Raw genomic sequence first — 14,191 nt, forward strand, 5'->3', positions numbered from 1 at the left:
TGATTCTTTGCGTATTTGCAATGCCGTGACTGCAGAGGTATCCTTCTCTGTGTACCAAATATGATTCTTCGTGTATTGGGTTTGCACATGCTTGTGATTACCTACTCTATTTGCGCTGTAATGCCATATGTATATGCACTGGTAGAGGTAAAAGATAAATTCAGAGAAAGATAAAAAGGAAAGGACAGAGAAAGCTGAGGAAAATGATATTTGGATGGATACAGTTATAGTTTAGCTATTGCGAAAAATGATTGCTCCTCTCCTATTTAGTGAAATGTGTATGGGCTCTTTTATGTATGGTGGTTAGGACCAGCAACTTGATTACGTGTAGTCTACTTTAACTGACACATCTTTAAACCAAACTGAACAAATCCATTTTAGTTCTTCTATTCCTGAACTTATGTTTCCATGGTTTCATGGGTTCGGTTTGTGTTGCACATCTATGTGTCAACGACGACTATCAAACAAGAAAATTGCTCGCCAGCTATAGCCTATACATGTCATCTGTCATGGAAAATGAAATGCTCATGATCACCGCTTGCTTTCATGCCGCCACGGGCTATTGATCAACCCAGTGCGCGGGCAACTGAACGGATCTCCAATCTAGCGTCCTCCCTATGGCACCGCTCCACCGTGCCGACCAGCATTGAATATGCCATCGATCTGCCAAGAAGCCGCCTATCGATCTGCCAAGCAGCCGCCACGGGATGGTCATCCAGAACGCTATCCTGCCTCCATTCAAGCTCAGGTCAAACATCCTCTTCCATTCCGCAGCTATTACCTGGAATATTAATGACCATTTATTTGCTCATTTTCCTTAAATTTTAGGCATTCTTCACTTGTTGCTTCCTCATTTCTGAATAAATGCTTCTATGTTCACACAACCAGTTTGATTTTAATTTGCACTGAAACTAGAAAGCTGAGGAACTTATTGTTATGTTGCAATAAAAAATAGGAAGGAAGCAGCAATAGGAATAGGTAAATATTTCTTTTTATCTAATTAGAGGTCACAGTGCACTATATATTGTCCATAACATTTTCTAGGTTAGCTGTTCTACTGGTATACATAAAAGTAAATATGTCACTGGTGTTACATCTTCCTAATCTAGCAGATGTTTAAAGCTAATATCAGATATTTGAATTGTCAGACTCTTTTGCTCATTGTCAGACCATGACTAGGGCTTCCTGTTAAAGTTGTGTGGAATTATGCTTCTATGGTATTCTTTATTCTCCTATACCCTCCAAGGCTTCTGGTTAAAGTTTTCCGATGTGCTCCTGAAAGTGAATTAGTGGCACCCAAGTTTGCGCTCGTGCTTTCCTTCTGTTATGGCTTACCTTTTTGCCTTTGAGTGTGCTCTGTTTCTTCAGGGACTCATATTCTTGGCATATGCATGTACAATGAGTATTTTTTATCTGATCACTTATCTCTTTAACTAGAACTTAAAGGACCAAAAATATGAGGAAAATGAAAGCAGTTGCCACGGCCATATCTTGTCTCTTTAACTAGAACTTAAAGGACCAAAAGTATGAGGAAAATTAAAGCAGTTGCCAGGGCCATCTCAAAAACTAAAAAATTCGAGAATGTACGGAAAGCAAAAAACAAGAGGATTCAGTCTTCCAAATCTTTGTATGATTAAAGTTTCAATGGCTAGCATAATTTTGTGTACCAATATGTTTCTGCCTGTAAATCTGGGTGGAGTTCCCCATGGCTAGTGAATACCTTTCAACTGGATGCTCGAGGGAGCAGGGTACCCTATGATGCAAGTGGATGGTTGTATATCTGTTGTAAATCAAACCAACTGTTCCCTTTTTCTGTACTGCAATTGTGGTTATATTACTGGTTTATAAATTTGCAGAGAAAATGCATTTGCTGTACCCTATATCTGAGCTAACATCGTTTGCTTTCCAATTGCAGCTTTAGATTAGGCGTTTATGTCAAGTTTCATTTTTTCTTAATCCCAGTTTTGTGCTAATTTTTTTTTTCTTTGATGGGCAGTTGTATTGCCGACTGATGCAACCATGTGCTGATCTGCCGGCAGTGAGCGGGCAGAGTTGAGGGAAGGCGGCCAGCTGCCTGGCGGGTGCACCGGCGAGCACAACGTGGAAGAGCCTGACAGCCCGTCCACTACCAGCTTAGTTGCTGACTCTTTGATTGTCGTGCTGCCCCGTGCAATGGCCAGCTGGTGAAGGTATTGTGCTTAAGTTGTATTTCTCATGTTTATTGTATCAACAGATTGGCCATTGGGTCCTTCCCAACTGAATCTGTAGAAAGAAAAAACTACAAGGGAAGTACATATGAAGATACTGCAGTTTGCAGTTAACATCTCTTTCGCACTTTGTTTTCCCTTTGTTGCCACTCATCGATGCTTAAGTAAGCGCGAGGTTTCTTTTTGTTCTTGAGGTTCAAGTGGAATCTATTCAACTTTTGAACACAAAAAATCAATCTTGTTTGCTGCTGCATATAAAATTACAGTTCATGAATGAGTTGTTGACTTGTGTGACCCTGTCATCAGGGGAAGCCATCGGATTTATAGGACTTTGTTGGCATCACCACCATGCTTGTTATCACAATCAGTTTCACTGAGGAAAAAACTGCCAGCGACGTCTGCCCCTGTGCTCATCAAGGATTCCACTCTCCCTCTCTCTGGTTTATACCACTCCATTCGATTTTTTTATTTGTTTGGTTGTACAACATCATTATCTTAGATATTAATGGCAAAATGATTGTTCATTTCAAATTGCAGTTGGCTGGTCCTGCCCATGAATAGGATAAATCACAGCCGTGGGGGTGCGCGGGTCCCAGCCATGCGATGTCCGGTTGTCGGAGCTTGACGCCCCATGGGCGACGGTGCTGACCCACCCCCCTGGTGCCAACCCCCTGTCGAGCCAGCAGCCCTGGGCAGAGGAAGGCCACCCAGTCATTGTTTTCTCCACGAACAGACCAGCACTTGATCGACGTCTTCAGAGTGTTGGTGCTCTGCCTTTCAGCAGCAGCAACACTTCAGCGAAGTGGGCGGTTTTGTTGGGACAACGGAATCCGCTCATCTGAAGGTAAGCTCTGACTTATTCACGAGGTTGTACCACTGATCAAGTGGCATGACGTACCTATAGGTTTTATTCATGAGCTCCAAATGAATTTGTGGCTAAATTATGATTTTCTAGATTCTTAATGTCCAAGTACATTACAAACCTGAAGTCAAAACACAAGCTAACGATAAACTGACAAAATTAGATAGTGTATAGATTCCTAGATTGAGTATAATCTGAGGATTATTGCAGGGGTGTTTTAACCACGTCACCAGATTTTTTAAACATGCATGTCTACTAGGTCTCCACTACATAAAGTAACAACAACAAAATAAATAAATGGCTTTTCAATTATCAATCTTAAAAGAATAATAGAAGCATTGATTTTCAATATTGAAACTAAAATCAGTTCCGGTTTTAGCAAATTCAAATTAGGATTGTGAGTTCTTTTATCTTCAGCTTTCGTTTGTCTAAGTGGACACTACAACCCTAAACTCTAAAATCAGATAGGCTTGGCTCAACTCCTAAACCGGATAAAGTCCCTATAAGATTTTAATTTAATATTTATTTTGACTCAGCGGTTCTAAGATTTCAATTGAATATTGACATTGCGATGAATCGGAAGCTGAAATTGGCTTTCATTTTTGTACTGAAATGGATGTGGTATTTTTTTATTACTAAGATACCTCCACTTGTTTTCAAAATGGATTTTGATTTTTCACTGAAACTGATGGATATGATTTTCTACTAAAATGAAACCATTCTTTTTCGGGGTATATGGTATTGATATTAAATTGTGGTACTGAAATTATGATCTGGTCTACCGAATTTGTGGTAGTGAAACTGGGAATTGGACGAGCGCTCTTCTACTCAGCTACTCGGACATGCCCTCAAGGTCTCAGCTCATGAGCCTCCCACTCTTCCTTGTGAAGCAGCAAATGCAACATACCTAAAGGTGAATAGAGTATTTATTTGTACTATAAATGTCATAAGAAAAAGTTGACTATAGGCTGGTTATAGTTTACCCATGATTCATCATGTCATTCTTAGGTGCATAAACTAAGGTGTACATAATTTATTTTGTGGAGGAAGAATGTGGCAACTTAAACAGTATTACATGTGATGCCATGTCGCTGCAGGGAAGCATTCGCACACTCACGTTTGGCATGTTCCATAAGCAGACCTGTCGTCATTGGTTGAGGTAAGCAATGTTTCTTGCTTTCTCATATATTTGTTTTTATTCACTAAGTTTGACTTTGTACTTGGGAAGTCAAATCACTATTTCTGTTCAAGGTTGTCATGAAAATTTCAAAAATGGAATGGAATGAATTAACAGTGCGCTTCTGCATTTTTTGGTTTAGATGTTGCAAGGCTGCGAGGTGAGGGCAGACGGTGCACGTCATCACTGCCGCTCTCTCCTGTCTCTGTTTTTCTCTTTGCTGAAGAAATTTCACACAACCAGGAGCAGTGAATAGGGTTACAGTTTGTGAACTGAGATGTTTGTGTAGTTGCTGCACTTTTATAACTACTTCTGATTAGTTGCGGATGCAATGATGTTTAGCTGATGTGAAATATTTTTGACTAGAATCCTTGATCATGTATTTGTTCCATTTTTAAATTGATTTATTATGCTTCATACACACCAGAGACAATTTCATCTAAGGAAAATCAAGGTCTGATTGAAAAAAAATTAAGTTCTTGGCACAATTAACATTGGATGACCCGGCTTGCTATATTATGAACATGCTTGCTTTAAATTATTAGTTAATTGAAATAATTTATAATTTTATCTATGTAGTTGCATCCACCATATTTTGATAAAATTTACAAATGTCAGATTTTGTTCTTTAGCATAGGTTCATGAATGCCAAGCGCATCCTATCAACATCATCAAACTTTGGGCTCTGGCAGTTTGCTCTGTTTGTGAGGATGGGTCAGTAGTGCGCTCACCAAGTGGACAGCGGTAGAAGCAACACTCAAAAGGAGCGACACAACAAAGACAGAGGACGACATCGAGCGGAGGTGAGCCACTACCAATTTATCATGAAAGACTTCTGCCTCATGTGTTACGTCTGATTGTTTGAACTTTGTTGTTATCAAGCTAAAGGTCTTGTGGTTTGTGCGGATGATTTTCTTTCATAGCCTAAAATATTTTCCCTTAATATTTCTGAAATTATTATTTGTACATTATTTTCTGATATTTACCTCCTATTTTGCAGGCTATATAGAATGATTGCAGGTTTTAACCAAGAAGTCCTCAATAGGTGGACTGGCTCAAAATGGAGAAGCATGCTGGTAGCTTTTCTGTTGATTGTATTAAGCATTTAAGTTCGTAGCAATTCATAACGTCAAATCATTGGGATGCTTTGTAATATTTTAGAAAACTGTGTTTCTTTGCCGGATCTAGCGTGCTGTCTATAGATGTGCTTACCTATTTCCTTCTCACATATGGAATGGGTTTTCGGATAGCCTAGACATACGGAGACAATTTGGGGGTGTCGATTCTCTCTCTCTCTCTCTCTCTCTCATAGAATAATGAACAACCAATAAGACTAATATTATATACCTTCTCATCAGTCCTACCGTGCATTATTTGACTTTTGTGCTAATACAAGGAGAAAGTATGTTGTGAATTTGTGAGTTGTGACCTACTCCCTCCGTTCCTGAATATAAGTCTTTTTGGAGATTCCAATGTGGACTACATACGAAGTAAAATGAGTGAACTCTATATTCTGAAACATGTATATATATACATCTGTATGTCATATTGGAATCTCTAAAAATATTTAAATTTAGGAATGGAGGGAGTGTATTTTCTGGGCAAGTTTTAGCCTTTTTATTCGCAATTGATGCTCCATGCCATTCACCCTTTCACCCTTATATTTGATGTTAATGTTTAAGTGTATGTCTAATTAGGGTTTCTCTTGAGTTGGTTGGTGTTTGAATAGGAGTTGCTCACTTCCCTTTTATGGCATAGCTCCTATTACAACACACCCATTTTCTTTTGAGTTTTATGTGAAAATCCTTTTGAGCCGGTACACCAAATATGAAGTTACATAACTCAAATAAAATTGAAAAAGTGTTATAAAAATACAAATAAATGCCAATAAAATTTTAAACAAAAAATGTTATCAAAGATTGATATGTCTACCTGTCACAAGAGAGGTAGGAGTAGCATGTTCTAGAAGTTGTGTTTTCTGTAGTACTTTCTAAATGATAAATTGTATGGTTTCAAGCCCTTAAATCCATATTATGTAATAGTTTGCCAGGCAATTGCATATTGCAATTAAGTTTCTGGTTGTAACTTCTTGGACATTTGTTTAAAGGAAAAAAATCCTTCATGTGTTGTTTTTAATTAATGGATAATAACAATGCACTTGCTTTCATGAGGCAATCGATTTTAAGAATTAAAAAAAGGCATTCAAGTGTTATTATCATTTGTAATGCATTGCAGAATAAAGAGTTCAATGTTTGTGTACCACCTTCTTTATTTTGTGCATCAGGTGTATAGGTATGAATTACTTTTTTTATCGAAGTACATTGCAGCGAATTAGATTTCAATTATTTTTTTATTTGTTATTGCCTATCTTTCTATGTATGTATAATTTTACATGCAACCAATATAAATTTTCAAATGCCCGTGACAACGCACAGGCAGTCTACTAGTCATAGTAGGGAGGTAAAAGCTTGCCTTAGACTAGTCATAGCAGGGAGTAACTTAGATCAGTAACATGCATATGTTACTAGTTCACGTTGCTGTTACTAGTTCACGTTACTATCTTCATAGTGCAAACTAATATAAAGATAGTATCATATATGGCCTCATTTATTTTCTTGTAGACTCATTCTTTCTTGGGAGGTGCCTTATGATGGTAACTACCTATGTTACTTTATTTGTCTCTCTTATTAATTAGCCGTTACCTCATTTTTTTTGCTTAGGTGGCATCTATGTTATTCCGAGTATGGGTAGTCTAAGTGTAGGAAACCGATTCTTGGGCCGGTACAATAGTGTTAACGTCATTTTTCTTTTCTTTTCTTTTTTCTTTTAAATTTTTATTTTCTGATTTCCCTTTTAGTTTTTTTAATGTGCCCATTGCACATTAAAAACATGTTAACCACCTATTTGAGAAAATGTTAAGCATGTATAAGAAATGTTCTTGATGTACATCCAGTACGTTTACTACCTATGTTACTCCCTGCATGGGTAGTCTCAAATGTAGGGAACCGATTCATGGGCTGGCACACTAGCGCTAACGTCATGTTTTCCTTTACTCTTTTTTTCTTTAATTTTTTTTGTTATTTTTTCTCTTCTCTCTTTTGTTTTTAATTTTAATCTTCCAATTTTCCTTTTAGTTTTTTAATGTGGTCACTGCACATTTAAAAAAAAAGTTAACCACCTATTTGAGAAAAAGTTAAGCATGTATAAAAAATGTTCATGATGTACATGAAAATTGTACAAATGTGTAGGAAAAAAGTAATCATCAAAATATGTATTTGAAAAAAAATGATAATCATGTATTAGAACATGTGAACCTAGTATAAGAAGTTTGTTAGTGTATTTTTCATAAAATGCTGATAACTTTCAATAAAAAAATATTCATGCCTGTATAAAAATGTTTCCGTGTTTCAAAAGAATGCATGCGAACTTTAAAAAAATAATGTATAAAGCATGTATTTAAAAAAGTGTTAAAAAGTGAGAAACATGTACATCATGTATTGAAAAAATGTCAAACATATAGCATAAAATGTTTCATTTGTGCTCCCAAAAATATATATCGTGTACCGAGAAAAAAATAGACATGCGTTCAAAAATGAAAACAGGTAAAAGACCTACAGAGAAACAGAAAATGAAAACCAAAATATAACATAGAAAGATAGAAAAAGAAGAAACCAATGAGAAAATAAAGAAAACCATAGCAAAAGGAAACAAATTAAAACCACAGAAAACCGATGAAAAAAAATAAACCAAAGAAAACGAAAAAGTATATCTTTACCTCTTTATCTTTATCTTTACCTTTTTTTATTTTTTTACTAATAAAGCAAATAGTGCTTCTGGTCGTCCGTCATAGAAATTGCCCTCGAATTTGGCATAAATTACCCGCCATGCCATCCATAAGTAACATGATTCGGATTTATTTCAAAATCACCACGGGTTTATTTCTTACGGGGCGATACACTTATATTACACAATCCTCCGGTAGCGCAATGGCCATGGTGTCGGCCTACCACGCAGGAGACCAGCGTTCGATCCCTGGTTCCTACACCTTTTTGCCACGCAGGTCTTCCACCCCCGCGCGCTAATAGGCCGGCCCATAATTGGCTGGGGGGTGGCCTGTTTACTATTCTTTTTTTTTGCTTTTTATTTCCTTATTTCTGTTTTTTGTTTTTTCTTATTTAAATTAATTCAGGATTTTTTAAAGAATAAAATTCCGAAAAGCTGCGGGATTTATTGAGAAGTAATAAAATATTCATGATTTCAAAATATTTTTTGCATATCATAGAAAAAATTCGGAATATCAAATAGATGTTCATGAAATAAAAAAATCATGATTTTAAAATAATAATCCAGTAGTCTGGAATTAGAAAAAAATGTACATGGCGTGCCTCCTCCTCCTCGACGCGCTAATGGGCCGGCCCATGTGCGGCTGGTTGCGCCTGTTTTCTGTTTCGTTTTTTGCTTTTTACCTTTTTAATTCTGTTTTTGTTTTTCATTCTTTACAATCATTCAGGATTTTCAAAAGAACCAAATTTCAAAAAGCTGCGAGATTTATTGAGAAATCATAAATTGTTCATGATTTCAAAGAAAAATCGCATATCATAAAAAAAAATCACAATATCAACTAGATGTTCATGAAAAAAACATGATTTTTTTAAAAAATCCAGTATTCAAAGTACATTCTGGAATTAGAAAAAAAAATATACATGATTTTTTTGAAATGTTTCCAAAATTAAAACAGGCCCGTAAATGATGAACAAAACGAAACATCGCCTGCGTCGAAGTTTTAATAGGGGATCTGTAGAGCTCAATTTATGATTTTATTTAGTCCCTCGCATCGGGTAAAAAAAAGGTTTCCATGTTTCGTACGACGCTGAAGCCAAAAAATATTGACACAATTTTCTATGGGTTAGTTTTTGTAAACTATATAAAATGACTAAATGTCTATTTTGCCTCCATACATAGCTATGTTTATTCTGGTATCATGGTAATTGTTATGACAACCACCGCTACGCTAGGTCAAGATTATATACATCATTCATCAGTCTAGCTTAGGTAGGGTTCATCAATGCAGTTTACTCAGCCAAAACTAATTCGTTGTGGCGCCTTAGGAAATCAAATCATGGTCAAACCATCACTTTTTTTTTAAATGACTTTTCAAAAGTCTCTTATCTCATCATGACATCACTTAGACATAGTTTTTGAAATGACATTTTAAAAGCCCTTATCTCACCTTGGCATTTTAAAAGCCATTCTCTACCACTCCCGCATAGTTTGATAGTTTTTCCTCCCGTTGCAACGCACGGGCATATTTGCTAGTAAGAAAAAAAAAGGGCAAACCATCCGCGTTACTAGGCCAGCCGTCGTCCGGCGATTAGGAATCGGTACGGACGACATATAAGTAAGCCCTGAAGGGGAAGAAATCGGAGTCCGGCCAGGCTACGCAGAGGCGGTTTGGAGACATATTTGGGCCCAAACCCAGAGGCGAGGTGGTTTAGGTGGGAGAGAGAAAAGGAGGAGGAGTTGGATATCCTTGTATTCTCAAAAAAAAAAAAAGTTGGATATCCTTGTTCCTCCGTTCCCCTTACCTCGCGCCGCCGCCACCGGACCAACCCACAACAATCCAGTCCCCTCTGTCTCTCCTTGGCCGCCTGCGATGGCGCGGGTGTCCAACCCTTGCCATCCGGATCTCCGGATCTACGAGCCGAATTTCGCTTCCGAGCAACCCCGGCTCAAGGAAGAGTCTAAGTCCAGATCTTATCTGCTGCAGAAAATCCGCTCCTACTACGGCAAGGCGCAGAAGCTGCTCGGGCGCAGCCACCGCCTGCAGGGCCTCTGCGTCGGCCTCCTCGACCCGGCATCCAACATCGTGATCAACAGTCTCATCGAGCGCAAGCACGAGCGCGAGCGCGACCGCGACCATAGATCTACCACCTGCGAGGTTGTGGTAGAGGATGACCTGAAGCGCCGGTCGCTTGACGGCATGGTTGTCTTCCTCACCCGCTTATTCCCCAACCTGTCGGAGGGCCTGGCCGTGCGCTACCTGCGACTCGCCAAGGCGGACGTCCTCATTGCCGCCTGCATCGTCGTGTCGGATCAGTGCATCGAGGGTTTCGATGCCTCCGGCCCAGACGTCATCAACATGGCCCTCAGGTGCGCCGGGCTGGCCGCCAGGCACCCCGACGCCTACCGCTTCGTCTTCTCCTGGTGCAACATCTCCAGCCGCATAGACGACGCCCTGCGCCTCCTCGCCGCGTTGCACGAACCGCAAAGGTTGCGCCGCTCTGACGCCATTATTAAGCTCGTCCATATGCTTAACTATGAACCGCCGTCCCGTGAAAGAGATGTGTGGCTTGTGTGGCGGCTCGCAGAAGCTTCTTTTCGCCGTCGTCCCCGCAGCGCGCCGCAACTGCACACCAACTTGCTCAACCGGACGCTCCAGGACACCATCCACGGGTACTACCTCCAGGCCCTTGCCCTGCTGCCACCAGGCTCTCGCTTCCACCGCAGCCTGATTAAGGCCGGCTACTGCTACGGCCCGTTCGACCCCGTCTCCAACATCATCATCAACACCATCTGGTATGATGCCAATTTCCCACCCTCCATGAAACTCGAGCTGGATGTCATGGGCACGCGGAGCCTCCACAGGGTGGAGAACCGCTCCTTGTACGGCATGGTCTCCTTCCTCTGCACACGTTACCATGAACTTGATTTCCATCAAGCCGTGCGCTGCCTGCTCCAGGCAGATGCCAACCTTGTGCTCGCTGATCCCAACCTTGTGACTGATACTAACCTTGTCTACGACTTTGGTATCGTGAGAGATGTGCTGAGGCATGGACCAGCCTCTGCCTTTCGTTGCAAGCTCCAAACTCAAGCCCCCCCCCAACACTGGTCTCACTGTAGGACACCCGGACACTGGTATTGAGGAAGCCTTCTTGGCCGCCGCCACCGCGGCCTGTCACCCCAACCCAGACACTCAAGCACAGCTTCTCACTTCTTGTTGCAAGGTGAACCCGAGTCCTGTCTTGTCTCTGCTGCCTATTGACTCTCACAAGCTCTCCTTTCAAGATTTAAGCCTGCTTGCCAGGTTTCTATCTTGCAATCCCCTCTATGAGTATGACAAGGCACTTCCACTTCCCCCAGTCCCCCTCAAATGTTACCCACGTGCAGAGCTAGCGAGCCTGTATACAGTCATCTCCAAGGAGGTCAATGCTCTGCTGAATAAATATCAACAGATGCCAAACGGGGTAGGTTTGCTCTGCCTGTTGTTGGTTATTGCTAACATTTCTCATCCACCGCCTATGCTCATCAAATGTTGAATTACAGGATCCCAAGTTCAAGCTTCATATGATTTGTGTTGTGAATGATCGGGTCCGCGGCCCTGCTCCATGGCCTCCTCATCGCCATGGCCACTCTCACGTCAACTTCGTGGCTACTTCCAAAAGCCCTGGTGGTGAAGCTCCTACTTTATTTTTTGCTGAAATTAATGCTGACAACCGAAGCATGTCCTTCTGTTGCCCTGTGGATCTGCCGCCGCCATGTGCTGGTATGCTATATAAACAATCCTATGCCAATATTTTTCATATATTATCTACTCAGTGTATCTCGTTGTCAATGCTATATAGGCATCTTTTCCACAACTGACCACTTGATTTTGTTTTATTATTACTCCGTCAGCCTAAACCCTCATATGTAAAGTCAATATAATAAAAAAAATCGAGAAAAGAAGTGTCAAAGATAAAAAGGAAAGGAAGAGTTGAATGTCTTTGCCTCTACTTGAATATCTCCATGTTGATAGGTTAGTAAAGTCAAACATTTCCATCAAACAGCCTGCCATTGCGATCAGCATGACGCCGGATGATCCCTTCTCCATCGTGCTCATTTCCTCAACCAACAAAATTGTAATGGTTTAAAATCATCTATGTCGGTCATCCATACACCCTTTCTTTATGCATTACACATGGTTTATGTCAACATTCTATGGTTCCATGCATGGTGAAACTTGAAAGCCGCAGAATATTTCCAGTTTTAATATTGTTTTTACCTGCATGCAGTTTATACGGTAACCTTCAATATGTATTAATCATCTAATGTGTTCACAGCGCAAATTCCTTGTATTTACTGTGAATCCATGGGGACTCGAATTGTGCATCCGGTCGGGATACACTTCACTGGGCGTGACTCGGAGTTTGAGAACATGGCCTGTGAAAAAGACCCCCTTGGGCGTGTGTATGCAACCATGAGAATCATCAACCATAGGCGTGGCATGGCGGAGAGCGTCCATGTTAACGTGAAAGAAGATAGCCTCTATGATGGCATGGATGGGCACAAGAGTAAGTATGACATCGAGACGGGTTCCTTGAGCATGAAAGAATACGTGTTATTGATACCAGCTTTGATATGACCCCTTGTGATATAAATACCGAGGTCATTGTTGTTTTGCCTGAAGCCGGTGTTGTCCAAAAATACGCTACATATACATCGGAATACCTGATGACAAGTTACAACGATGAACAAGAATTACTCGTTATTCCTGTGAAGCACACTACATGGTTCCAGCTAGAAGGGCTGAGAGAGGACAAGAAATTCTACGTGTTTCCAGGCAAAAATGCATGCACGTACAAATATTTTGGAGGGCTTGGTTTGCATGATACACACGAAGGTTCATGTTCATTAATAGATGATCAAGGCATTAAGGAGAAGGTTGCAGATTTCCTATTTCTATTCTTCCCACACAAAGAGAAGTTCCAGGCAGAAGCGAGCAGGACGTGTGATGCATGGCGTTTACTTTCCTTGAAAGAAGTCGGTTGGGGTCCACCTGAAGATCGAGATGCACTAGAAGATGCATGGCGCACCAATCCAATTAGAGTCCATAATCATCCCGATGGTAGAGTCCAAATTAGGTTAAAGTTTCCTTTTATTTTATTGTTTGGCCGTGTAAGTCGTATAGGGATATATTTGTTTTTTTTAGACTTGTTATAACGTGTGTGCGAGAGGGCAATAGGCCAATTAGTGTCCGGCTATTATGTATAGCTATGGGGCGTTCATTGTACGGGCAGGTGATATTTTTATGAAATAGACACGATGTGTTTTTCAGGGTAGACACCCGTATCAAGTTTTGGAGGAACCTTTAAAAAACCTCTGTGTTGCGATTTCTCTTCGTAGAAATTGTTTTGCGCGTGAGTACCTTTGTTAAGATTGGTTTTCTCGTGCTGGGCCGCAAGGTTCAAACCCTCTACTTCGTGTACATCGCGTGCGCGGGTGAGAGGCTACTAGTGCTGAAGGTGGAGTGTCGTGAAAGGTCGGGCCGCAACAACAGATCAGATCTCGTCATCGAGGTTCGGTCTTTATCAAGCTTGTGGCTATTTATAAGGTGTTGTGGCATTGGAAAATACTGTGATCGTGCAAGACAATTTCAGTTTAGCAAGCTTTCAACTTGTACTATTAGAATATCCTATGATGTGTGTTAGTAAACGGTATTTGAATGTGGGAGCTGATTGTGTTATTGCAGTTTACTCTAGACTCTAGACTCTAGACTAATTTGGATCTGCTTTGTTCGTGCTGCCAGGAGATGATGTACTACTATGCATGTGGAAATTTGTGGCTGCTTCAAATTGGGTAAGAAATATCAGAATGACTAATTCACATCTACTCCCTCCGTTCCTAAATATAAGTCTTTGTAAAGATTTCACTATGGACTACATACAAACAAAATGAGTGAATCTACACTCTAAAATGCATCTACATACATCCGTATGTGGTTCATAGTAAAATCTCTCTATAAAAACTTATATTTAGGAACGGAGGGAGTAGATGTTTTTTAAGGATGTCACATATAAGTTGTTCACCACATAATTAGGGGCTTCAAGATTTGTACAAAATATTTTTTTTGTCACTAAGGCTCGTGTCACGGGTGTCTTTTTCGATCGCGCACATGGGAGCGTTCCT

The 14,191-nt window shown here is 40.3% G+C and overlaps 1 protein-coding gene and 1 long non-coding RNA gene across 7 annotated transcripts; both read left to right on the forward strand.

The window, feature by feature from the left end:
- Window positions 1-6: 6 nt before the first annotated feature.
- On the forward strand, window positions 7-5,603 carry LOC119320075. 4 transcript variants are annotated; one of them, XR_005154787.1, is made up of 8 exons: window positions 7-748; window positions 1,997-2,189; window positions 2,514-2,647; window positions 2,745-3,051; window positions 3,866-3,982; window positions 4,078-4,228; window positions 4,865-5,049; window positions 5,247-5,603. It is a non-coding gene; the product is annotated as an uncharacterized LOC119320075 (long non-coding RNA). The 4 variants fall into 4 exon arrangements; XR_005154784.1 differs by having other exon boundaries at window positions 4,167-4,228; XR_005154785.1 differs by having other exon boundaries at window positions 4,167-4,228; window positions 4,879-5,049.
- A 4,085-nt stretch (window positions 5,604-9,688) lies between these two features.
- On the forward strand, window positions 9,689-13,354 carry LOC119323045. Of its 3 annotated transcripts, XR_005156070.1 has the most exons (5): window positions 9,689-9,766; window positions 9,801-11,490; window positions 11,570-11,789; window positions 12,346-12,576; window positions 12,693-13,354. XR_005156070.1 is itself a non-coding variant. In XM_037596617.1 (3 exons), exons 2-3 carry the CDS (start codon window positions 9,900-9,902, stop codon window positions 12,368-12,370), a joined length of 948 nt encoding a protein of 315 aa, XP_037452514.1. In that variant the 5' UTR covers window positions 9,689-9,766; window positions 9,801-9,899; the 3' UTR covers window positions 12,371-13,354. The 3 variants fall into 3 exon arrangements, 1 of the variants encoding a protein (XP_037452514.1); XR_005156069.1 differs by having other exon boundaries at window positions 12,346-13,354; XM_037596617.1 differs by lacking the exon at window positions 11,570-11,789 and having other exon boundaries at window positions 9,801-10,822; window positions 12,346-13,354.
- Window positions 13,355-14,191: the final 837 nt, after the last annotated feature.

Source organism: Triticum dicoccoides, chromosome 6B (genome assembly GCF_002162155.2).
Source record: "Triticum dicoccoides isolate Atlit2015 ecotype Zavitan chromosome 6B, WEW_v2.0, whole genome shotgun sequence".
Taxonomy (NCBI): Eukaryota; Viridiplantae; Streptophyta; class Magnoliopsida; order Poales; family Poaceae; genus Triticum; species Triticum dicoccoides.